The 23,939-nt window shown below is 30.2% G+C and overlaps 5 protein-coding genes and 1 non-coding gene across 9 annotated transcripts; 3 read left to right on the top strand and 3 right to left on the bottom strand.

Annotated features, from left to right (window-relative positions):
* Positions 1–48: 48 nt before the first annotated feature.
* Positions 49–1,405, top strand: LOC128951813 (alpha-ketoglutarate-dependent dioxygenase alkB homolog 6-like). Its single transcript, XM_054297091.1, has 4 exons — positions 49–241; positions 613–795; positions 850–954; positions 1,016–1,405. The coding sequence occupies exons 1-4, from the start codon at positions 143–145 to the stop codon at positions 1,391–1,393; spliced, it is 765 nt and encodes a 254-aa protein (XP_054153066.1). The 5' UTR covers positions 49–142; the 3' UTR covers positions 1,394–1,405.
* Positions 1,406–1,465: 60 nt separating this feature from the next.
* Positions 1,466–1,545, top strand: Trnal-uag (transfer RNA leucine (anticodon UAG)). The gene has a single exon. It is a non-coding gene; the product is annotated as a tRNA-Leu (tRNA).
* Positions 1,546–1,736: 191 nt separating this feature from the next.
* On the bottom strand, positions 1,737–3,308 carry LOC128966392 (protein YIF1B-A-like). Its single transcript, XM_054313241.1, has 6 exons — positions 3,083–3,308; positions 2,607–3,010; positions 2,466–2,543; positions 2,114–2,406; positions 1,956–2,046; positions 1,737–1,880 (listed from the first exon to the last, which is right to left on the bottom strand). Exons 1-6 carry the CDS (start codon positions 3,096–3,098, stop codon positions 1,737–1,739), a joined length of 1,026 nt encoding a protein of 341 aa, XP_054169216.1. The 5' UTR covers positions 3,099–3,308.
* Positions 3,309–3,721: 413 nt separating this feature from the next.
* LOC128952925 (ataxin-3-like) lies at positions 3,722–5,214 on the bottom strand. 2 transcript variants are annotated; one of them, XM_054298397.1, is made up of 5 exons: positions 4,994–5,214; positions 4,764–4,928; positions 4,562–4,698; positions 3,936–4,493; positions 3,722–3,866 (listed from the first exon to the last, which is right to left on the bottom strand). In XM_054298397.1, exons 1-4 carry the CDS (start codon positions 5,015–5,017, stop codon positions 3,983–3,985), a joined length of 837 nt encoding a protein of 278 aa, XP_054154372.1. In that variant the 5' UTR covers positions 5,018–5,214; the 3' UTR covers positions 3,722–3,866; positions 3,936–3,982. The 2 variants fall into 2 exon arrangements, with proteins under 2 accessions (XP_054154372.1, XP_054154371.1); XM_054298396.1 differs by having other exon boundaries at positions 4,764–5,214.
* Positions 5,215–8,274: 3,060 nt separating this feature from the next.
* LOC128951711 (REST corepressor 1-like) lies at positions 8,275–10,665 on the top strand. The gene is made up of 7 exons (XM_054296966.1): positions 8,275–8,612; positions 8,802–8,861; positions 8,917–8,985; positions 9,056–9,270; positions 9,336–9,920; positions 9,987–10,220; positions 10,308–10,665. The coding sequence occupies exons 1-7, from the start codon at positions 8,450–8,452 to the stop codon at positions 10,539–10,541; spliced, it is 1,560 nt and encodes a 519-aa protein (XP_054152941.1). The 5' UTR covers positions 8,275–8,449; the 3' UTR covers positions 10,542–10,665.
* Positions 10,666–11,691: 1,026 nt separating this feature from the next.
* On the bottom strand, positions 11,692–21,891 carry LOC128952836 (spectrin beta chain-like). 3 transcript variants are annotated; one of them, XM_054298288.1, is made up of 10 exons: positions 21,645–21,891; positions 15,665–20,672; positions 14,456–15,596; positions 14,298–14,402; positions 13,417–13,535; positions 13,287–13,345; positions 12,961–13,065; positions 12,732–12,830; positions 12,469–12,562; positions 11,692–12,387 (listed from the first exon to the last, which is right to left on the bottom strand). In XM_054298288.1, the coding sequence occupies exons 2-10, from the start codon at positions 20,650–20,652 to the stop codon at positions 12,006–12,008; spliced, it is 7,092 nt and encodes a 2,363-aa protein (XP_054154263.1). In that variant the 5' UTR covers positions 20,653–20,672; positions 21,645–21,891; the 3' UTR covers positions 11,692–12,005. The 3 variants fall into 3 exon arrangements, with proteins under 3 accessions (XP_054154263.1, XP_054154264.1, XP_054154265.1); XM_054298289.1 differs by lacking the exon at positions 12,961–13,065; XM_054298290.1 differs by lacking the exons at positions 12,732–12,830; positions 12,961–13,065.
* Positions 21,892–23,939: the final 2,048 nt, after the last annotated feature.

The following is a 23,939-nucleotide window of genomic DNA, read 5'->3' as shown; positions in this document are numbered from 1 at the left end:
TTAACAGTCAATGCAATACATGTAGTGTTGCGTCAGTTAAGCCAATGAGTGAACCAATGATTGCAAACATTCAATGTTTTGACTCATTTGAATGTCTCAACAATTTGTTGTTATAATTATTGACTGAATATGACTATCACTGATGGCATCAATTAGTGACACAATTAGTGACACAATTAGTGACACAGATATGGTATCGGATGTAGTAATGGGACAACACTTTCAAGTCATGTCACTAAAGGTATTATAACTTAATTCTTATTTAATAACAGTTTTTAACTAATTTTAAATTGCTTTCATGAAAGTGCACTAAAGTGTTATTAAAATTAATTAGTAGTCAAATACAAAACATTAATTGTTAATTAATATATAAAAAATTTTGCAATTTTGCAAATAAATGATTATTAATAATGTAATAATTAAATTGTTGTTATTATATGAATGAAACTTAACTTTAATGCTAAATGACAATTAATTTACATTATTATTATTATTATTATTATTATTAATGTTTAATTGTATTGATGTCAATGGCTTGAGATACCGCTCAGAAGTTATTCAAAAATCAAAAGTTTTTATTAGTTGAATAATATTTGATACAATTTATAATAGCTATCAGTTCCGCAATCTATATATTATGTCAAAAATTTTATCGATGAAAATGAAGAGCAATTGCTTATGGATCGTGTGATTAATAGTCCGAAACCCAAATGGACAGTACTATCACATCGTCGACTTCAGAACTGGGGAGGACTGCCTCATCCTAAAGGAATGGTTGCTCAAGAGTTACCACAAGTTTGTTATATATTTATAATTTAACCAATTATTACAATTAATTTTTTTTAATAGTGGTTACAAATATATACGACAAGACTTTCAGAATTAGCAGTATTTGGCGGTAATACAGCCAATCATGTACTCATCAATGAGTATCTCAGCGGACAAGGAATTATGGTATTATTGATTTATAGCTATATATTAATATTTATAAATCAGTTTAATTATATTATAATAGCCTCATGAAGACGGACCACTATTTTATCCAACTGTTGCTACTATTAATACCGGTTCACAAACACTATTGGATTTTTACAATAAAATATCTGAAAGTAATGATGGTATGGATGAGAAAGGAGATCAAAGGATACCACTATTTTCACTGCTTTTAGAGCCAAGAAGTCTTGTTATACTTCAAGAAGATGCCTATAAGTCATATCTTCATGGAATACGTGAAGTTAAAAGTGATATAATTAATGACAAAATAGCAAATCTATCGCTTTGTCATAATTATAGAGTCGGACAACAATTGGACAGAAGTACACGTTTTTCCTTTACTATTAGATATGTACCTAAAGTTATCAAAAACTTCAATATTTTTAATAATAAAAAATAATTATATTCTCTATCATTGCTAAGTATTTTCATTAATTATTATAATAAAAATATATAATATGGTTATCCAATAGGTAGCGTGGCCGAGCGGTCTAAGGCGCTGGTTTTAGGCACCAGTCCGAAAGGGCGTGGGTTCGAATCCCACCGCTGCCATTATTTTTGTATTGTAATATAGCAGTATTATAGATATTTTGCTATTAGACTTTTAGCTTTATTTAACTATTCGCATTTTTTTTATTAAAGCAATAGCAACTTATAAAAGCAAACAATTATTAAAATTTGTTTGAAATAATTGATTTTTATTATTTATATATATATATTAAAATACAAATTATTATCAAATTTTAAACAATGAAATGTCGAGTAAGAAAATACATGACAATCGGCTGTAATAAACAAATAACAATTACTAGATATAAGCCATTTCTTGATTGATTGGTGACAGAGGTTTGGGTATTATTTTGAACAGCAATGTGAAGGCTTTTTAGCTATGAATTAATGAAATAATAAGTTAATAATAACAATAATATAACAAAATTAATAATTTAATGATAAATATTTACTAAAAAGAAACCCAAAGATAAACTGCAATAAAGTAACAGAATATAGTAACCCATTCTGTCAAATGTCGACATCAAGAGTAGAGGCACAATACTAATGAGTAAAATAAATATTATGTTATAATATCTATTACGATATGAAAATTATCAATAATACAAACCAAACGTATTTATATCCACCAAAAGCAATGGTATGAAAAAATCCAAGAGAACAGGAGATACTAAAGAGATAGAGTGATACCATTACTATAATCACTTCAATGAAAAGCCAGGCCAACGCTGATGACGCCTGAATGCTCAACACTTCGGGCGAAAATCGGTTCTGAATTCCTAACAAATAAGCCGAAAACAAAATATATGTCACAAATGCCATCATTGGTATATAGAGATCCGGTGAATTGATATCATCTCTTGGAGCAACCGATTCATTGGTATTATAGCGAATCGACCAATCCTTAAAAAAAATCATTCAATCGACTATTGAAATCTAAATATATTTTGATTATCATTTACTTTATGAGTGAACGGGAAGAATACCAGACCTAACTTTTTCAATACATAAGAAGTGTCGACAGCGAAGTAATATTTCAGCTGAAATTATGTCAACAATAATTGTTAGTCGTTTGTAATTTTTTGYAATCAMTGCAAACTTACATTACTGCCGACCCAACTCTTGCCTTTATTAACTAAGTTTTGGCCGTATTGGTCGATAGCGGCCGCAGCCATAGGATTAGTCAACAATTGTTGTCCAGCAGTTAAAATAAGCTGTTGATTGAAGAGATTTGAAGCGTTTCCCATATTTTGATTAAACATTTGCGGCACAAAATTGTTGCCACTATTCATATAGGGATCATAAGTATTGTGTGCATCAAACTGTGCACTCGTGTCCTCAAATAGTTGCGGACCATTCGGGTCGTAAACAGATGGTCCTCCAGAGTACATGTTTGCCGAATATGGCTGTGAATTGGTCTCATAGGCATCATATGAACCATAAGGATAGTTGACATTTGTATTATGGCTTTCATTTGCATTGTTTGGTCGCGACCGACGAGTTGTACCTTAAGATCATTTAAAAACAATTCAAATTAAATTTCATATCAATTTCAATGTGGATATCATTTGTTAAATACCTGATGTGTAGTCCATTTAATAACAAACAAATTGAAACAATTTTTTTATAACATTAAAGTTTTTTTAATTCATTTAAATATTAATCAAATCAATTGATTTGAAAAACAAAACAATATATAAATTAATGGATTAAATGTCTCGTCAGTAATGAATTAGTAGTACTAATGATGACAACACTTATGCAATGTATTGTATGATATGTCACACAATACAGTCTACTCAACATATTATGTACTCAAATACAGTCAACTTAATAATTAGTGTTCAATGTATTGTATAATACTGTAGTATTATTTTATTGGTATAAAAAAATTGTTTCAATTTGTTTGTAATAAATGTAATGTAAAAAATGTAATAAATGAATAATATTTATAAAAATTTTAATAAAATACATTATATGATATTATTTCTGACAATTATTTTTAAAATTCAAATATAAAATAAAACTAAGAAATATGAAAGGTTTAAATTAATATATAATAAGCATTTAATTTTATTAATTATTGTAAATTTTAATACATGATATTAAAAACAAATTGTTATTTAAAAAACAAATTGTTATTTAAAAAACAAATTGTTATTTAAAAAACAAATTAAAAACAAATTATATAACATTTTAAATAAATTATAATACGATGGATCTATAGATTAGTGCCAACACAACGTAGAGTCAAGTGATATAATAGTTGTTAACTTAACCACTGGTTTGGTTCAAACAATTGATAATATATTGTCAAACCATCCAAAAGGCAACCATTTTTTTGGATAAATTATTTGTTAATTCTAATGAACAGTCATTTTATTGTTAATATATTGTAATAACTTTAAAATGTTTAAAATGTTGATAATTACCAATAAATAGTAAATTAATAATTAGTACCACAAAAGTACCGGTAATATTATAAGGCCTGGAGAGACATCTTTATGGCCGTATCTAACATTTCTTCTTCACTCATCATTTGGCTACTATTGTTGGTTGTGCTTGAAGTTGGTTCCAGACTCAGTGCAAGTGCGGCCTCGAGTTGTTTTCTCTCAGTTTCTTCATTGTATTCAATACTCATTTTCATTGCTGCTATCATTTGTTTATCTTCGTCTTCATTACCAATAATTTCATTGTTTTTGTTAGTTTTAGATTTAGTTTTTGAAGGTTCAGTCAAAAGGCGAGGTTTTTCTAGTTGAGTGACTAAACGATCGGCTAAAGCAGTATCGGCAGTACAAGACGGAAGTATACCACTGACGATGAAGATGGCATAGCCTTCAGTTTGAAGTTGAGCTAAAAATAGTGATAAGTAAGTGTCTGATATAAGTTCCGGTCCCGAGAGTAATGAGTTTAAGTTAAACCATTGCCGACCAATCTTTCGGACTGTAAACCAATGCTCTCTATAATTACAAATGTATGCCTTTTGTCTCCTTTCAAACAAATTAAATGCCATTARATTTAATTAATGTTAATTTATAATTAAATCAATAATACAAACGTGGGATCAGTTTGAGCAGCAATGGCTACATCACAGGTGCTATTGAATGCAATTAAATCTAATGACCAAACTCTTAGAGCACTAGCTATCACTTGAACTGAGAAGAAACCCGAGTCATCCATATTATCGGATGGCGACTGTCATAACACATGAGTACAGATATATTATGGTATTGATGACAATGTATTATAATATGTTAAACCTGAATAAATCTTCGGTATTCCTCCCGGTTTTCTCCTCCCTCAGCCATTTGGTGTCTCTCTTGTTCATCAATTTGTTGGGCCAACTGAGCCAAGTCTACGGCCGTGAAGTACTCGCCCTGAAGTAAAGCATTGAGACAGTGTTGAGCACAGAGTAGGCCCTCTTGCTGTGGAGGACAACACATTTGGACATCAATTATCATTAGTCATGTCTTTACAAACCAATTACAACCTTCTCGTGAAATATTGTCTCCATTTATATATCAAATTGTTTTATTGTATTCAAAATAATTCAATACAATAACCAAATGATTGACAATTAAATGTTCAAAATTAATGAACACATAGTTTGCACTTAATATCAATATTACAGTCATTCATGTGATTCATAACAATCAATGTAAACAACATATCAAACACTCATTGCATTGCATTGTATTACTCGTATATCATATCATATAACATATCCTCTACTAAAAAGTGTTTTATAATACTTATATAACTTTAAATATATATTATTTTAATCCAATCAACTCTATTATAATTTTACAGTACATCAAACATCAAATAATTAACATAAAAAATATGTTAAACCTTTAATTAATGGTTTACAAATAAATAAATAATAATTATTATTTTCCTAATAATTTATATATTGTACTGTAGTTTATAGTGTCTTATTAATGGCAAATTATTTTTAAGGTATTTGTAACGACAAATAAAATATAATAAATGGTTATCCAAATAATAAATTGTTTAAATAATCATTTATTTCTTTAAATATTCAAATATTTTCTTCTATTCTTAAGTTAGACTAATTGAGAGATTATAAATTATAATTAATTATAAAATACTGTATTTATTAATAATATAGTTTATTATAATTTATAATAAAATATATTATTAATAAATACAGTATTTTATGATAATATTGTATGAAAATTATAACTTACCGCTAAGTTTTAACTTGTTTTGAAACTGTAATTGATTATTATATAAATAATTTTTAACATTACCGTAACTATAACTATAACTATTATTTTTATTGTTTTCTGTGAATTAGGTAATAGATGTACAGAATATCAATATTAATATTWTTAAAACTATATTTTATTAGATTATAAGATATTTAAATATAACTACAATAATATACAATTTCGATCAAATCATATTAAAGAAGACTATCTTAAATGTATAGTAATTAGAGTCCAATCAATCGTTAAGTTTTTCTTTCATATTTTGTTCAAATCTAAGCTTTGACTGCGGGTCGAGCCAACCGTAGCGGACAGTTGTGTCACCGTAGAGATGAGTTCGACCTCTAAATGATGAATATCTTAGTTTTATTAATCTCTCTAAATAAAGACCAGCAGCTGTTGAGGTGGACACTAAACCAAAAGCCACAACCCATCGCTTCCAACCCGTAAGAAATGGTTGAACGGCGTAATACTTCCAGCCAGCCATCAATGTCTTAAGTGTTTCTATTCGTCAATTGATTATTACGTTTCCACTTCTGTGTGTACGTGTAATCCACGTAAACGAGTGATAATAGCAGCGGTGGTAATGTCAGTATAATTCGATGTCTATATAATTGTTTCAATAGTTTTGTCACAATTGGATTCGTTTGCTTTGGTTTGTCTGTCAATGGCTTCACTCGTATCTCTTTCTGACATTAAATGTAATAAAAGTTATCATTTAGTTATCAATAGTTATAATTGAATTCATTAGTCAATTGTATTGACATTAAAGTCAAATAATATAACATTCAATGCATTCATTCAATCAATGCGTTCGACATTCGAATCAATCAAAACATGACTTCCATTGAGTCCAACAAAAGTCACCGCAAAAGACACTTCAGTGACACTCAAATCAATTACTCATACGATTCAAGTCATTCAAATCAACAGACAAACACCACCACCAAGAAGTTCAAGACAGACACAAACCAAACCAATTGTCCAGAAAATGAGTACTCAAACAATGACATCAAAGACAGTACAGACAAGCAATCAATTGATGGAATATCTGTTAGTGAAAGTCATTTGAGTGACAATAGTGATCCATTAGATCCATTACAAGACAAATTTATTAGACGGCAAACAATGCCATTCACGGATCAATTGGTGCCACAAAACCAGACATTCAGTCAAAAATCASAAGAATCTGACAAATGGTCGGACGCTTTAAGTCAACAATCGTCGCAATCGATTCCCGAATGTCTTCGCGACTATCAATTGGTACCAAATATAATGACTCCCGAAGAATAATTTTTCATTATAATAATTTAGTTAATTGTATAATAATCTTAACTAATAATAATAATAATAATAATATTAGTAAATAACATACCATTTAATAGAAGAAATTATAACATTTGTTGTCATCGATGGCTATAAATAATAGTATAAAATGTTATAAAATGTTATTTTAATCAAACATTAAATCAAATGTAAAGCGCTTTCTGTTAGCAATACATTCAAAGCTTAGAAAATGCGCTTATTTTAAGTGTCCTATAGTTTGCTTTTAACAAAACTTTTAATACTATAATACTTTTGTAAAAACTAATAAATATTCATTTTTTTGATTTAATTACCAAAATTTTTACACACATTTAATTAATTCAACTCTTGATTGACAAATCAAATAATATTTAATTAAATTTATGATAAATTAAAGTTATGTTTGAAATAACTATTAGACGAGTCTATTAGGAAATCGAGAGGAAAGTTAAGTCATATAATACAGTGCAGTACAGTGTCATAGAGTACTGTACTGTACAGTACTGTACAGTACATAATACTGTATGTAGAGTTCGAGCAACTTTACAATGTATGCAAATTCCTTAATAAAATCCCTCCAATTTTCCCGGAAAATAGGGGAACTATTATATTTTCCCTTCCTATCTCGTTAGAGAGAAAAGTATATATTTCTGCAATAAATAATACTAAAACTTATATCATTGAAATTTAAAAATAAATTTGAATTCATTGAATTTAGTCATACTTTTTAACAATAGCACTCAAAATACAGTTTAATACAACATTTGTTATTCAAATCTTATAATAAAATTCGGTGTTTAGGGTTCAATATGTGGTAGCATAAGGAAATAGATACCCTAGGAATTCCCAGGGAAAATAGGGAATTTTTAGAAAATAAGATGAGGGAGGGAATTTGCCCAAACTCTAATTGTATGTAATGTTGTTTGTAATATACTGTACAGTACTGTAAACCAATGTATACAGTAAATTGTATATTGCAAATAGTGTGACCAGTTGGCTATTTACAGTTCCTATAAACATTATATGATAAGTTTATTATCAAATTGCTTATTTTCACAAGTTTACAATATAAACATTATTAATACATAGTTTATACATATATATATAGAAAGTGTGATTAATATAAAATTTAATTATTATATCAAAATAAATATAAATTGAAATATAATTTAAAATAATATTTGAGAAAATGATGGAAAATTCAGTAATAGTGGTAACTCTATAAGCAATAGATGTATAGCAATGACTGTACGGATACCCAAAAGTGCCACTCATTTATAACATTGCTTTTGACAAAGCATTAGACGATTGAAAAGTGGTGTCAATTGTAACGATTGGGACAACAATTGACTCAACTGTCCGAAGAAGTTATTGTTGATTATCAGTTGATTACAAATAAGTCATTTTCAATGGTTTTAGCCGACCGTTTGGCCAATGAGTCGAAATATAACGGTTCTAATGGCCGTAGAAACCGTGCGGTCAGTCCTCAGCCACGGCTAGAATCGGCTCTTAATAACAATAATGGCATTCATTCTACTGATGACAGCAACCATTCAGACGACTCAGACCATGGTTTGTACGCTTTGTTGACCACCGATGACATCATTTAATCACTTCTTTGTCAAAATTATTTCACTTTTTTCCATCATTTTTATTATTTTTCTTTACTCTTAATGTTTTACTTTAAAATGATATTTGATTTGAATATATAATAATTGATATAATTATTAAAATAATTATTTATATATTTATTGTCTCCAGGAATGAGAGTGGGATCTGAATATCAGGCAATAGTTCCAGAAATGGTGTCTATACTTCCAGGTTTGTTATTGTCCGTCAAAATTGCTTTTATTGACCACAAGTTTTATTACTATAGCTCCCGATCACGAACCTGAACGAGCAGTTCTCGTATGGTCGCCGTGTAATGACATTCCCGATATTAAGCGTACGATCAAAATATTAATAGTATTAAAATTAGTAATCATTTGATAATTGTTACTAACTTTTTGATTCAGTGGACGATTATCTGAATTTGGCGAAAGAAAAGTACACTTATAATAGTGAACAGGCCTTAGGGATGTTGTGTTGGCATAAATTCAATTTAGAGAAAGCAATGGCAGACTTACCTAATTTTACGCCTTTTCCCGATGAGTGGACAGTTGAGGATAAAGTGCTTTTTGAACAGGCCTTTCAGTTTCATGACAAACATTTCCATAAAATTAGACAAATGGTTTGATAACTTATTTATAAAAGTTGATTGAATTTTGTAATAACTAACTAATTGTTGTTAATTAGTTGCCCGACAAATCAATTGCAAGTTTAGTAAAGTATTACTACTCGTGGAAGAAAACCCGCAGTCGAACAAGTCTTATGGATAGACAGGCAAAGAAGCTGACATCACATAAAGATGATGGAAGTGATGTCGGTTCAGATAACGGTTCTGATAATGAAAGTGATACGACAAACAATAAGGAATTATCTGTTCAGAATTCAAGAGATGGTAAACCCATGTGTTCTAATTGTTTTACGACATCAAGTGGTCAATTCCACAACACTAATAAAGGAGTTCTTTGTCGAACTTGTTATTCTTATTGGCGCCGAACGGGAGCCATGAAGAACACGACTACACATAAGAAACACGAATCGGCATCCAATCGACACATTCAATTGAAACCTCGTAAACCTCCGCGAGGAATGTATTTGAGTAATGACGACCTGATTGCCATCGCTAATGGTCCTCCGGGTCAGGGAGACGCCATTCTCAAAGGTCTCGACTCAGAAGTAATTACTTTAAAAAGAAACGTTCAAAATAACAAACAAATTATAAGTCAATCGAAACACAAAATAGGAGATGGAATGGAAGGCTTTCGTTTGTCAGAAGTATTGTCATTATATTTGATTAATATTTATAGAAATTAATGTTATAATGATTTTCTTAAATACCAGAATACGGCTCGTATTAACAGTCGCTGGTCTAATGATGAACTGTTACTCGGCGTTCAAGGGGTCCGTAAATACGGAAAAGATTTTAAAGCCATCGCCGAAGTAATCGGAAACAAAAGTGAAGCACATGTCCGCACATTCTATGCTAACCATCAAAAAAGATTTAATTTGAATGCTGTACTCAAAGAATATGAAAATGAAAATGGAGTCATTGATGATGAAGAAAATAAAGATAAAGTATTTTATTAAACATTTTTAATTAATAATACATAATTTAATTATATAAACAATCAATTATTAATAATTATTTATTTTAATATACAGACCGACAATCATAACGATTCTGTGGCTGTCGAGCGCTCAAACTCTCCGCAAATCACTTCACATATTAGTAGCGGTCAATCGACATCAGGTGTCGGCTCAGCACCGCCTCCATTGAGACCAATTCATTCAACTAATACTTCAATTTCTTCAAAAATAGAAAAATCAAGTTTACTACCCCGACAACCACCGCCCCCACCCCTTACACCCAATTCAAACTTAAGATCAAATAAGTAATATATATTTCACAGTAAAATAAATCCAATATATGCACCAAAGTTTGTTGCAATTGTAAACTATTATTTAGAAATTAAAACCCCTTTTATAACAATTCAAATTTAATTTTAATAAACATATCTTACGGTAATTATCTTTAAATTTATTGAATTTAATAAAGAAGATAACAATAAATTTAATTAATAATATATTTTTTATTTTTTAAAATGAATTTAAATGATATTTCAAAACAATGTAAGTATCGATAAAACCTCAATCTATTGCATAAAATAAGGGATAATTGTTTTTCTTAAACATAATCTACCGGTAATTTAAAAGTTTAAATATATTATTTATTTAAGAAGAAAACAATGAGTGAAAATAACTTTTTTTTTGTTATACTGTATATCTAACCACAAAATGACTTAAAAACAATTATTCGTTTTAAGAAACGGTTTGTATTTCTAAAAGTAAAGTAAATAAATAATTATTTCGTAAACATATATGACATTAACTTYTTGATTCAAAATATTTTAAATAACACTATATTTATAATATAAGTTAAAAAACCGAATCTTATAAATAATAATTAGATAAACATTTTAAAAACATAATTTATAATAATGTAATAAATTGTATATATATTTATATATATATATATATTAATAATCAAATTGATTTTACATAAAATAAAAAACAAATGTTGTGTTATTTGTTTGTCAATAGTGGCAGTGATTAATCATAAGCTTTTAACAATAATCGTTAATTAACGCGTTTCCCATTTAAAAAACAGTTTTCAAAATATTCTGTATTACATTTAATTGTATTTACATTAAGAAAATACAATTAAAGTTATACCACTATAATCTCATTTATAATCATATTTTTAAAGCAATTTCACAAAACAAAATATTAATCCAAATGAATGGGTTGTTTTGTAAAAGTAATGATACATTTTATGGATATAAACCCTTTGATATCACTATTGATAGGAAATTTTGATGAAAATCAAGTTATAATGATGTATTGTATTGTTGTTTTCATAAACAGATAATACAAACATTAGTTTTTGTTTTAATATTTGAAATATTTCAGTCTATAATTAAAAAACAATGATTACATTATATGACCATAAATATAAACTATTAAATAAAACAACTCTAAAGTCCAAAGTGTGATAATAGATAAAATGAACAATTGTTTCAAATAAAATATATTTTATAAATAATTAGTTGCCCATTGATTATCATAAAATTAGTGATAAAATTTGTAATATTTTATAAATGGCTATAATTGTGATCTAAAGATATATAGAAGTTGTGTTTAGAAATGTGATAAATGGTTTGCAATGAATGGGAAGCACAGCCACAAGTGACGGCACAATCAATAGTAATGCTTTGACTAACTGTTGAAACTCATTGAGGAGATCAACGTTTCATATATTATAATAAACTCTATTATTAAACAATTAAAATATAGATTTAACTATTTCTTCTTTAGCGTAAAAAATCCCCTCTTTTTTGGCTCATCTTTACGATCGTCGTCACCCTTTGCGGGCATTGTTTGTGAACGCGACGGTCCGGGAGATGTTTCCGTCTCAGTAATCGCTGATTGGATTCTATTAATCCAAAGGTTCATCTCATCGTCTTCTTTGGCTTGAAACAGATATTCGGCGCCATTCGGCAGTTTCAGTCTAAACACGTGTTTCTTTTTCGTGTAATTTGCTGCTACCTCTACAACAACACCTTTCAAATCAATTGGTGTCTCATTTCGATATATATTTTCAGGTTCTTGTCTGAAATGTTTTTGATCTTTATATGCTAATAGTTGACCACTTTTTAATATCATATAAACCTTATCCCATGATCTAAAAAAATTAGATTATAAGTAATTATAGATTAGTGGTAGACTTGGTTTAGATACTACTACTACTACTAAAACTACAAACCTATTGTTGGCTTTTTTGGTTGTCGATTCCCACTCGTGTTTTCTATTGAGTGCCCCCTCGAGCAACACGTCTTCATCGGCAGTACTGTATCTCTCTTTAAAATATTATTCATAATTAGCATTAATTGTTAATAAATTTATTATTATAAACAATCATAATATACTGTATATATAATTTAAAAAATCGATTAATTGGATAAAAATAAGACAATAATAAGTTAAATATAGTTATAGTTATAGTGATTGGAGTGCATTCATGTCTACCTGACATAGAAGACTCGTCAGTGTCATAATAGGGTGACTTTTTGCGTCTCCAACTGCTGAAGGGTGACTTAGATCGCGATCGCTTAGATCTCTTTGGGGCTTCAAATCCATGCAATTCATTAAAATTCATTAATTAATAAATTCATGCAAAAATAAAATAAACAAAAAATTTATGTTAAAAAAGTCATTTAATGGACAGTTGGACCAGATTTAAGATTTCCAGACTTACTGGTGTGAACAGAGCGCGACTGAGATGGAGAAGGCGTAGGAGTGACTGTTATTTCAGACACCGACGATAGGGTCGGAGTTTTAGGTGTTTGAGTCAATACAATCTCTAAACATACCATTCATGCCATTATGTATTAAACATGCATTTCATGCAATTTTGTTTAGTTTTAGATATTTTGAAATTAAAGAAAAGTTTGTTAATAAATAAAATAACAAAATTAATGCTACAATAAATCATAACCCAATTTAACTAAATATTCAAATAGTAGTACCGATTTAATAGTTCTTATTTAAGTTAATAAAAATAATAATTCATTTGAAACTTACTTTCAATTCTCTCCTCGATTTGTGGTTCACTATCAACACCTGCATCTGCACTGTCAGCTCTGTTTCAAATAAAACAATATTTTCAATAATGATTTGAAATTGAAGACAAACCTAATTAGATGTGACAAACCTATCATATTGTTGTTCTTCGGGTGAAATGGACTTTTGTGGTCTTAATTTGGTTGTCTCGTCCTGTCGTCGCCTTTCCGCCGCTTCTTCCTCTTGTTTCTTGTATTCTTTTAGTTCAAACTGTCGTTAAATAATTTTTCATTAATATCTTATATTAAAAAAAATATTTTAAATTAAATATTAAAAAACATTTAATATTTTCATGCCATAGTTCTGTGTGACCGTTAAAAACACAAATAATAGTTTCAATTCATTGAAATTAATAAATATATCAATAATTATATATTCATTAATTGAAAGTCACACACAATAGTCTAATTTGATGGCAAATCATTACAAATGGGAAATAAATGAAAATCCAATGCATTTTTCTTATCTTAGTTTCAGTAAATTAAAAATTCAAACCAATATTAATATATCATATTCAACATTATAACAACAAAATTATTACTGTAATTAATAATAATTACTATTATTATCATTATAAGCAACGTTTTCCGTAACAATTAAAAGAAATGTCGGCTATTAGTGAATTGTTGGCCACACCTAATGAGCGTTTAATTGTTAACATTAATATGTTATTGAATTAATACATCGACAGCAAAAAACAACTGCAATATCGAAATGGTATGAAAAGTTTCACCGAATCGTAATATCCAGATCTTCGCATATGATCGTCGAGTTCATCATAAGCTCTTCTTCGATCACATTCGTCTATCAAATCATTTTCCTGTTCTTTTAACTCAAGCTTTTATACATAAGAATACAAGAATTGGTCACCAAAAACACCATATATTTGTTACCAAACTCTCAATAAGTCATCACAATTGTAGATATTATATGTTTGAAAAGTCTTAGCAAAACAATGACAGTAAGACATACCGTAGTGAGCCGTTCGAGTGCAGCGAACCTTTCCTCTTGAGCTGACGCAGACTTTTCAAAGGCCTCGTGTTTCTTGATAAGCTGATCCACTTCGTCGATGGTATGCTATAATAATAATGTTATTAAAAATTACAAAAATATTGTTTGACAACACTTACTCCTAACTCTTGACTTAAAAGATATGGGTCCTGTGCCACAAGCCATGCCTCAGCCACAGCTGCGTCTCTCGCAAATTGATAGACTTCAAGAATAAGCTGCAAATGTTCCCATCTTTCTTCCCATCGATTCATTAGAGCTGATCTTTGGTTAGTCAAACCAAGAAGTTTCTCTTTTATCTCATTAGACGCGTAATGACTTCGAGCCAAAAGTTCTTTACCCAAACCAACACACGTCGCAAAATTGTCTTCTCGGGCATCAATTTCTGCTTTAAGGCTCTGATGATTGTTCATCAATAGTTCGACACCGGAAACATCCCGAGGTTTTTCAGATGTATTCATTTGACGAACGACGTCATCCATCCAAAGAATTAAGTCTCTGACCATATTTAAGAAACGGTAGAGATCACCGGTATCTTCAAGTTTGACGCGACGATTCTGACAAAGAGCAAGAAGTCGTTGCCATGCATTCACTACTTCTGCCTCTCGGCTCACTATATCACGCGCTCTATCGCCGGCGTAAGCCGATTGAAGTTTTGCCGACTCGTCTCGAATCTGTTGAACAGCAGTTTCTAAAGTTTGTAAGTCGTGTTCAAAGTTTGCTTGTTTTCGAAGTAAACTCGAGACCGACACTGCGTCCCGACCCAACTCGTCGGACATTGAGTTCTGTTTCTCAACAATGCGCCCGAAAACATCTTTGCAATCGTGAAAGTATTTATGCAATTCCCACGAAGCCGTTAACATCTGAGTGCGAGTGTCAATCAGTTCCAACAGGTCAGCCCACGCCTCATTCAAATTGTCTTTCCATTCGGCAATTTGAGCGCTATCTGCGTGACCGCTATTGATTAATTGGTCGGCGTTTTCATTAAATACGGTCACTCTTTCATTTCCAATTAATTCTGTGTCCTTTGCAAATGACTTGAATCGTTCTCTAAGAACAGTCACCTGATCGAAGTCTTGTCCTAATTCATGAGATCCGGCCACTACTTCACGTTCAGCAATCCATTGCAATATATCATCAAACTCTCGATTCAATGAAAACAATTTCAACGCCTCTTCCAATTTAGCTCGTCTTTCAAGTGATAAATCTTTAAGACCGGCATAAAGTTTATCGACTTGTGATTGTCGTATAGCAATAGCATCACTATAAACGTAAAAACAATATTTATAATAAATATTAGTTAACTATTGTATAAACAATTATAAGCAAACCTTTGTGGATGTTCTTCTTTAATAAGTTCTTTAGCTGTTTCCCCTAATTGTCTTATAGTCTCTGCATAATCTTCAACAGCATTCTCAAGTGACTCATGTTTTTTCATAACATTTTGACCACTGAATTCATCCTTTCCTCTGTCCTCAACCATCATATAGAGTTCCTGTTCACTCATCCACGATTCAGCTTCAGAAGCGTCAAAGTAGTACTGTTGTGCTCTTTCTGATTCCAAAAGTTTTTGTTTTCTATTATCCATTTTATCTTTAAGTTGTTCCCACATTGTTATCAATTCATTGATAAGTCGTTCGAATTCAGAAGAATCTTCATGTTCTTCATCTATAAGTTTTCTTCCATTTTCACAAATATTCAGAATTCTTGGTTCGTGATTATCGATTTCAGTTCTTAGCGATTGATTTTTCTTAATAAGCATTTGGACGTTAAACAAACTGTTTCCATAGTCAGGACTGGTAGCCAAAGGCATTTTCTCTTGAATCCACATTTTTTCGTCCTCAACATCTCGTCTGAATTGATACGCTTCCTTTTTCTTTAAGAGCTGTTGCTTCCTCTCAAGAAGTGGTGCCTGTAATCGTTGGAACCTATCCTCTACGTACGCCTTTTTGGCTTTAATTTCATCTGTTTTTTGCGGTTCAATCTTTTCCAAGTACTCGACCTGTGATTCCAAATCATTCACTTGTCGGGCTTTAACAGCCATTTGTGTTTCAATAAGTTGTTGTTTTTCAAGAATCAATTTAACACTTGTTAAGTCTTGTCCGGTCTCTGATGTCAATACTTGACTCTCTAATTCGGTAATCCAGGTGTCGATATCATCACAAGTTTGTTCATAAAGAACTTGACGGTTAGCGTCAAACAATTTAAGACCCTTTTCACTAGTGGTTCGCTCTAAAGCTTCAAATTGTTGCTCTAATTCTGATAATTTCGGTTCAACTAAAGATCGCATTTCAGGTTTACTTTGGATCAAGTTTTGGCCTTCTTGTTGAACTTGGATGAGACGATCTTTATTGGATGCAATCTCAGCTTCAAATGCCTGATGACGCGTCCATTTGCTGTGCACTGTCTTAGCGCTTCTGTATGTTTCGTCCTGTGCTATAATATATTTCTCTTGAATCCATTCATTAAGTTCATCACAGTCTTGTAAGAACTGTTGTAATTGAAGCTCATCTCTAAGTTTATCAGTCATTTGTTGAGCTCTTTCTCGATTCAGTTGTCGCCTATCGTTAATATTTTCAGCTTTTCTAACAATTTTGTCGGAATCGAAATGTTGTTCTTCACTAAGTCTGTGAGCGAATTGAATGACTCCATTGATTTTATCATCATTTGCCTCCATTGTGGTCAAGAATGCTTCGTGTCTTTTGATTAGGTTCTCTGCCTGTTCGAGGTTTGTCGGCGTCTCATCCTTCGACAGATAGTTCTCTTGTTGATTGAGTAACACTTCTGCTTGTTTTGAATCCCGCAAAAACATCTGTAGATTCAAACTTTGAGATAACAATTGTTGTCTGTTTTCCCACATTTTATGTAATTCAGTCCATCCGTCACTAAGAGCCTTAAGACGTTCGCGCAAAAACATGTATTGCGGATCTGTCTGGTCGTGAGTTATTTTGTGTCCGTATTCCATCATTGAGTTATAATCTTCAGTATAGTTATCTATCTCTTCTCGGATCTGTTGGTGTTGACTCAAAAGTTTCTCCGCATCGGATAAACTCGTTGGTGTGTCCTCTGAAGCAACATCGGTTTGGGTTTTTGTTAACCACGCCTGGAAATGGTCCAAATCTCTAAGGAAACGATGCAAATCACCCGCTTCTTCTAGCTTAGCGTCTCTATCTTTCAATAAATGAGTTAATTGTTCCCAAACACGTGATATGTGAGACACTCTTTCTGTAATAGCTTCGGCTTCTTCTGGATGTTCAACTTTCATTTTATCTGCTTCCCCTTCCACTTGATCCAACTGCTGCTGTATAGCTGCTAAATCTCTTTCCATTCCACTGAGTCTTCTCTGAAGAGTCATAATTCCAGTTAAATCATTGCCCAATTCTTCTGTCGCCTGCAATAATTTGGTTTTTTCTTCAATCCATGAAATTGTTTCGCGACATTCAATATGGAAAGTCTGGACTCCGTGGGCCGAATTAATTTCTTCTCTCTTTTGTTCCGAATTATCTCTCAATTCAGACCATTTCTGGTTGAGTTGGTTCTGTCGGGCCAATATCTGTTCAGAATTCGGGTGCTCGACATTCAACAATTGTCGCGCCAATTGATTCACAACTGCCACTCTCGAGGCGTTGGCATTCATTTCTTGATCAAAAGTCTCAAATCTATGTTTCATAACCTCTATATCCTCCATATCTCTTGTCATAACCATAGACGACAACATCTTTTCTTTTTCAGCAATCCATTGTTCAACGCCATCGGCTTCGCTAAACAGTTTGTAGAGTGAAATTGCATCCAAAAGTCTCTGTTTTCTGATTTTTCCCAAATCAAGTAATTCCTTATATCTTCGTTCAATTGTAGCCAATCTATCCAACACTTCCGGATCGTTTCTATTTACTTCACCCAATGCTTGTGCCTGTTCTTTAAGAGCTTCAATAACTGTTGAATAACTATTCAATTCYTCAGAGCTCTCGTTGTGCTTCTTCAGCAAAGATTGTGCGTTAGCCTCATCTACACCGACGTCTTCACTGGACACCAATCTTAATGTGTCTAACATCCACGCGTCCACATCATCTGCATCGGCAAAAAACTGATGGAAATCAATAGCTTCAGTTAATCGCATTGTTCGGAGAGCTTGAAGTTCTTTAAGATTATCCCAAATCGTAAGAATTTCTTGAATGCGTTGTTGAATATGTTCTGCACCAAAATGACCGGCATTTATAAGATCTTCTCCAACTCTAACAACACTCATAAGTTGTTGTTCATGTGCTGCCAACTCATCTTCAAGAGCTCTATTTTTACTAATTAATAAGTGAACAGTTGTTAAGTCATGACCGATCTCTCCGGAAGACAATATCTGTTCCTTCTCCTTAATCCAGGCCTCCTCTTCAGACATGTCCCAAAAGAATTGATGTAATTTTCTCGATTCTTCAAGTCTACCTCTTCTATCAATAGCCAATTGAACTAATTCTGAATAAGCCATTTCTAATTGTCTGATGCGGTCGTCAACTATTTGCGAATCACACGGTTTGTAACCACCGACTGATTCCTCTGTTATAAAACGTTGCAAATTATGAACGACTGACTTAACTCTTTCACCCAAAACATTGATATCCGCCTCAACTAAACTATGTTTTTGCAACAGATCCTCGACACCCATCAGATGCTTTCCGTAATCATCTGAAAGTAGCCGAGCTTTGATGTCTTCCATTGAATCCAATATATAAACCATTTCTTGGAACGACTGCTGTAAAGCCATAGACAACTCGAGACGAGTTCTTCTGTTTCGCAATAATTCCAACAAATAATTCCAAAGTCTAAGAACATTATCTTTGCGAGCATTGATACGATCGATATCGTGATAGTTCTCAGCCTCCAATTCAAGAGCAACGGCAACAACTGCTTGTACTCTCTCTTCGTACGCAAAAATATCAGTTTCAATGGCTTCGTGTTTCTTTGCCGCCGCCTCGACAGCCGGCAAATCAAAACCAAAGTTGTCTTGAGATACGAGTCGTTGATTTTCTGAAAGCCAGGTCTCTCTCATACCTGCCTTGCGATCAAAACGTGCGGCCAATTGTTCCAATTTTTCTTGTCTTATTAATTCTTCCCTAAGAGCTAATTCTCTTTCATGTTCTCCTTTTTCTAACCGTTCCCACGCTTTGTTTATGTCGGAAATCATTTTACCTTCTTTTGGAAGATAAGGCTTTTGGTTGTTTGCTCTCATTTTGCTTTGAATTGTAAACAATAATATCTCAAGATTTCCTTTTTCAACAAATTTTGGTGGCTTTTCAACAGTTCTGTAGTTATTAAAAGATGACAATTGTTGCTGAACTCCATTCAATGAATTGGCAAAATTTCTATCAGAAAGAGTATCAATAGTGACTTCAATCCATTTGAGTAGATCTGAAGTTAATGTTTCATATTCGTGGACCATATTATCATTGTCCATTGCTTGTCCAACCACTTTACCGATACGTCTTCCTTGAACTGTTTCAGCCTTCATCTTAGAGAAATAGTGATAATAAGTGACTACATATGTAATAATTGACTTTTCATCCGGATTGTCTGTAAAGACATCTTCGGCATCTAAAAGTCGAGCCAATCCTAGTTTATCTTCAGCCACAGTAAATGCATTGTTGAGGTTATGAATGGCATTTGATTTGGAGAGTTTGTCGTATTGAATCAAATCAGGTCTATGTTTATGAATGAGTGCATTAAACGCCAGCCCATCCTTCCAACTGTTGGTGAAATTGCGGACATTGACGCTGTGATAGCCAGCAGTTTTCATTTGACACCACAATAATAGTGCGTCTTTAGCTGATTTTGTTTCTTGATTATCCACCTCTTCAATGGTAATGTCTTGAATTTGAAACCTCAATATAATGGTCCAAATAAGACCTAAAGTCAGTCGTGGATTGCCGTCGACAATATCGTGTGATCCAAGATTCTCGAGATGTACTCTTTGTTCTCGCAAAAGAAACTGAAGAGCTTTGTCTACATTTTCGAGACAATGGATTCTCATCTTTCCTTTGGTTATTTTCGGTAATCTCTCTCCGGAAAGAATTTCTAATAATTTGATCAAATTTTTGCCATCTCTGAGATCCGTATATAAGTCTGTGATTCGACCGGATGCCCGAACCAAATGTGAATTAACCCATTTGCAAAATGTCTTTTTCTGGACTGACTCTCTTTCATCGGCCAGTGCTTTGATACGCGACCTCTCAAAAAGCCGAGAAGAGCTATTGCCACCGTCATAGTCATAATCCTCCATCTCCTGGTTGGTGACCGGATCCCATCTCACCGATACTGATATATCGGTTGTCATGTCTGAGATCGTCTCAAACTCTGTTAAAAATTATCAATAATTTGTTACAATTATTGCACATATTTTTATTAATTTTACTAAACTATTAATAAAACTCTATTGCATTCAACTTATAGATTGACTGCTATTTTATTGAGTCCTTGACTTGTTTTACACATTTCACTACTAATTAAAGTTATGATTATTACTAGAAATAATTAAACAAATTCACTAAAATGTTATCAATTTAACTCATTTTACTTAAATTCATTTGTCTTTAAAATAATAAAATATTTATTAAATGTGTGACAATATTAACCATAAAAACTAGTCATGCAATCGATTACAGCTAATAATACTGTATATGATATTATAAAATATGTATTTAGATATTATATATCACTAAATCATACATTATTTATTATTATTAAAAATAATAGTAAATATAAACTAATGTCCAACAAATGAGTTTGATTAGTGCTAAATCATACAATTGATTTAATTTATATAAATTTATATAAATAAAAAAATTATATTAAAAAAATAAAGAGTTTGTCATCAGAGCACTGATATGTCTAATAAATATGATATTATGTGTGAACCGCACCCGATATTACTGTTTTTAAAAGCTAACGGTTTTAACTCATTTAAAATGATAATTAAAATAATGTAATAATTTATTGAAAAGCAATGATTTTGAAGTAAATTAACTGAAAAGTCATTGAAAGACATATTAATATACTTGTTGTCAAACAATTGATTATTAAATGTATGAGACATGTGTTGAAGCATTTCATTCAATAATAAATATATCGATAATTGAATGCCTTTTAATGACATTAGAGTTTTGCATAGATTTGAAAACATTAGTTAATAATTATATGAAAAGTTAAACATTATTAGCCATACATTTCATGTCAAACAAATCAAAAATCATTTTTTAAAATACAAAACTCAATCAAAATCAAACATAAAATCATTTATAAAATAATTGTTTAAAAAATAAGACAAACCTTTGATATAATTAAATAATTGCAGTTATGATCACAAATATAATAAAAACATTAATTTAAAGTTATTTGAAAAACTATTGGTTTTTAAAGTCAAATATTAAATGGTTTGCATTGAGTGAGTCATTGACGAGTCAATTGAATGAATGCAAAACAACTCACTTAACAATTGTATGTAATATTGTATTCACTCATAGCATACATACATACATATCGTATCTAATAAAACAATATTACAAACAGTAATACAAGTATTAGAGAGATGTCGAGTGTAATGTAGGCAAAGCCCATCTCATGCCTGCATTGACTGCATTGCGCACACATAGCATACAGTGATGGGTGTGGTTCACAATATGCCATATACTGTATTAATCTACTCTATCGGTGCCATCACTTATAAATGTTATGCTCTTTATATTGATATTACATTATATAACAACTATTACCGGCTTATCATATAATATCATAAGTTATAATCTAATGTTAATAAACAGAACCACCAATTGATTGCCTTATTAAACACATTCAACATTTTGAATGACAATTGTTTACACTTTCTCTCAGTCATTCAATTTATGATAATATCATAATTTATAGTAGTTTTTGGCAACTTATTCACAACTTTTAATTGGCTACTATTAAAAATATATGCAATACATACTAAGTTTTTTAAAAATGTTTTTAATGTCAATGACTTTTTTAAGTACTTATTAAAATTGTTGGCCAAATATAATGTATTAAACTTCCGGTATTAGTCCCTTAATTGAGTATTGAAAAACTTTTAATATATTAAATATTTTATATGATATTATGTTTATTTATTTAATAACAATTTGTAGTAACATTATTAAATAATGTAAAGATATTGTTAATCACCAAGGTCATCATTCAGTATATGCCTAAATTTATACAATGTTTATAAATCAAGTTTTTATACTTGTTTTAAACTGTTGTATAGAGTCTATACTATAGACCACTACAATCTAAACTTATTAAATATAATGAGTATATCTTTACATCAAATTTAAAGACTATTTATTAAATGTTAAAATTAATAATAAGATATTTAGTATTAATGTCATATATTGTAATTTTTTAACTCGTTTATAAATAATGCAATAAACAATGTTTTTATAAAACTTAATATATTGTAGTTATTTAATATAAAAATAATTAAGTGAATCAATGTTATGACATTTAATTAATAACAAGTCATTTTGTAATTAATATTCTCTGTTAAAAATCTGTCTATAATTTTATATTTATATATAATTTTTTTTATTGTATTATTAATTGATATATATCATATTTGATACGATAGTATATTAGATATTAAAATATATAAATTACATAATTAATATAATAGAAAAATAATAATAGTAGAAAGAAAAATAGTAAAATGATTGATATATCGCTTATTGATAAAATCATAAAGTATTATAATAATAAACTTTAAAATAAATATTAAATAAAAAATAATAATTAATTGGTTTATAAAGTTATTCTTATACAGTATTTATTGTATAAATTAAATAAATATAGGAATGACACTACAATACAATATATAATTATGTGGTTAAAGCATAAAGGTTAGGATATTAATAAATATGATTTCATCAATACTTTAACAATGATATCATTATTCATAAGAATATATAAATGATTTTTTATATTCAATTTTAATAATAATGTGCTTATAATTTATACAATAATTGTTACCAAACACTACACTAAAAACAAGTTATCCTAAATAAGGTTATTCTTTATATTTATATTATTAAAAACAAATACATTGTTTATTTAATAAATTCTTAATTATTTATAACTTTATTACAATTACAAGTTAGACATCTAGTGTTCAAATTGTAGCAAAATTTTATCAAAATATTATGAAAACTAAATCTTTTTAATTTATTTATTTTATAGCAAATAAGATTTTTATAGTATTTTTTATATTCTAGTGACTAAAGAATAGAATAAGTGATACTATTTTTTTAATTATCATAGAAAGCACTTTCAAATGTATTAAAATAAGTATTTGGTATAAAATTCAAATTATATATTTAATTTATAAAATAATAATAATATACAGTATTATAAATACTTAATACTAAATAAAATTATCATATTAAAAATTAAACTAAATATTGAGATTTGAGATTTATAACTAAACTTATTATTATTTCATCTAAATTAAACTATAATTTTATAATATAATATAATATAATATAATATAATATAATATAATATAATATAATATAATATAATATAATATAATATAATATAATATAATATAAT

Source organism: Oppia nitens, unplaced genomic scaffold (assembly GCF_028296485.1).
Source record: "Oppia nitens isolate AA-2021 unplaced genomic scaffold, nextdenovo-longstitch-racon4-pilon3 scaffold1_pilon_pilon_pilon, whole genome shotgun sequence".
In the NCBI taxonomy this organism is placed as follows: Eukaryota; Metazoa; Arthropoda; class Arachnida; order Sarcoptiformes; family Oppiidae; genus Oppia; species Oppia nitens.
Note: the sequence above shows the minus strand (reverse complement) of the source record. Positions and strands in the feature narration are given on the sequence as shown.

Excerpts from the sequence above, each read along its gene's own strand:
- LOC128951813 (XM_054297091.1), top strand. The coding sequence starts at position 143 with ATGGCATCAATTAGTGACACAATTAGTGACACAATTAGTGACACAGAT. Across the intron at positions 242-612 it reads TTCAAGTCATGTCACTAAAG|CTATCAGTTCCGCAATCTAT; the intron begins GTATTATAACTT and ends AATTTATAATAG. Across the intron at positions 955-1,015 it reads TCAGCGGACAAGGAATTATG|CCTCATGAAGACGGACCACT; the intron begins GTATTATTGATT and ends ATATTATAATAG.
- LOC128966392 (XM_054313241.1), bottom strand. Across the intron at positions 2,407-2,465 it reads TCTTCCCGTTCACTCATAAA|GATTGGTCGATTCGCTATAA; the intron begins GTAAATGATAAT and ends ATTTTTTTTAAG. Across the intron at positions 2,047-2,113 it reads GGTGGATATAAATACGTTTG|TATTGTGCCTCTACTCTTGA; the intron begins GTTTGTATTATT and ends TTTACTCATTAG.
- LOC128952925 (XM_054298396.1), bottom strand. The coding sequence starts at position 4,964 with ATGATAATTGATGTCCAAATGTGTTGTCCTCCACAGCAAGAGGGCCTA. Across the intron at positions 4,699-4,763 it reads AATACCGAAGATTTATTCAG|TCGCCATCCGATAATATGGA; the intron begins GTTTAACATATT and ends GTGTTATGACAG. Across the intron at positions 4,494-4,561 it reads GCTGCTCAAACTGATCCCAC|GAGACAAAAGGCATACATTT; the intron begins GTTTGTATTATT and ends TTTGTTTGAAAG.
- LOC128951711 (XM_054296966.1), top strand. The coding sequence starts at position 8,450 with ATGGTTTTAGCCGACCGTTTGGCCAATGAGTCGAAATATAACGGTTCT. Across the intron at positions 8,862-8,916 it reads AATGGTGTCTATACTTCCAG|CTCCCGATCACGAACCTGAA; the intron begins GTTTGTTATTGT and ends TTATTACTATAG. Across the intron at positions 10,221-10,307 it reads ATGAAGAAAATAAAGATAAA|ACCGACAATCATAACGATTC; the intron begins GTATTTTATTAA and ends TTTAATATACAG.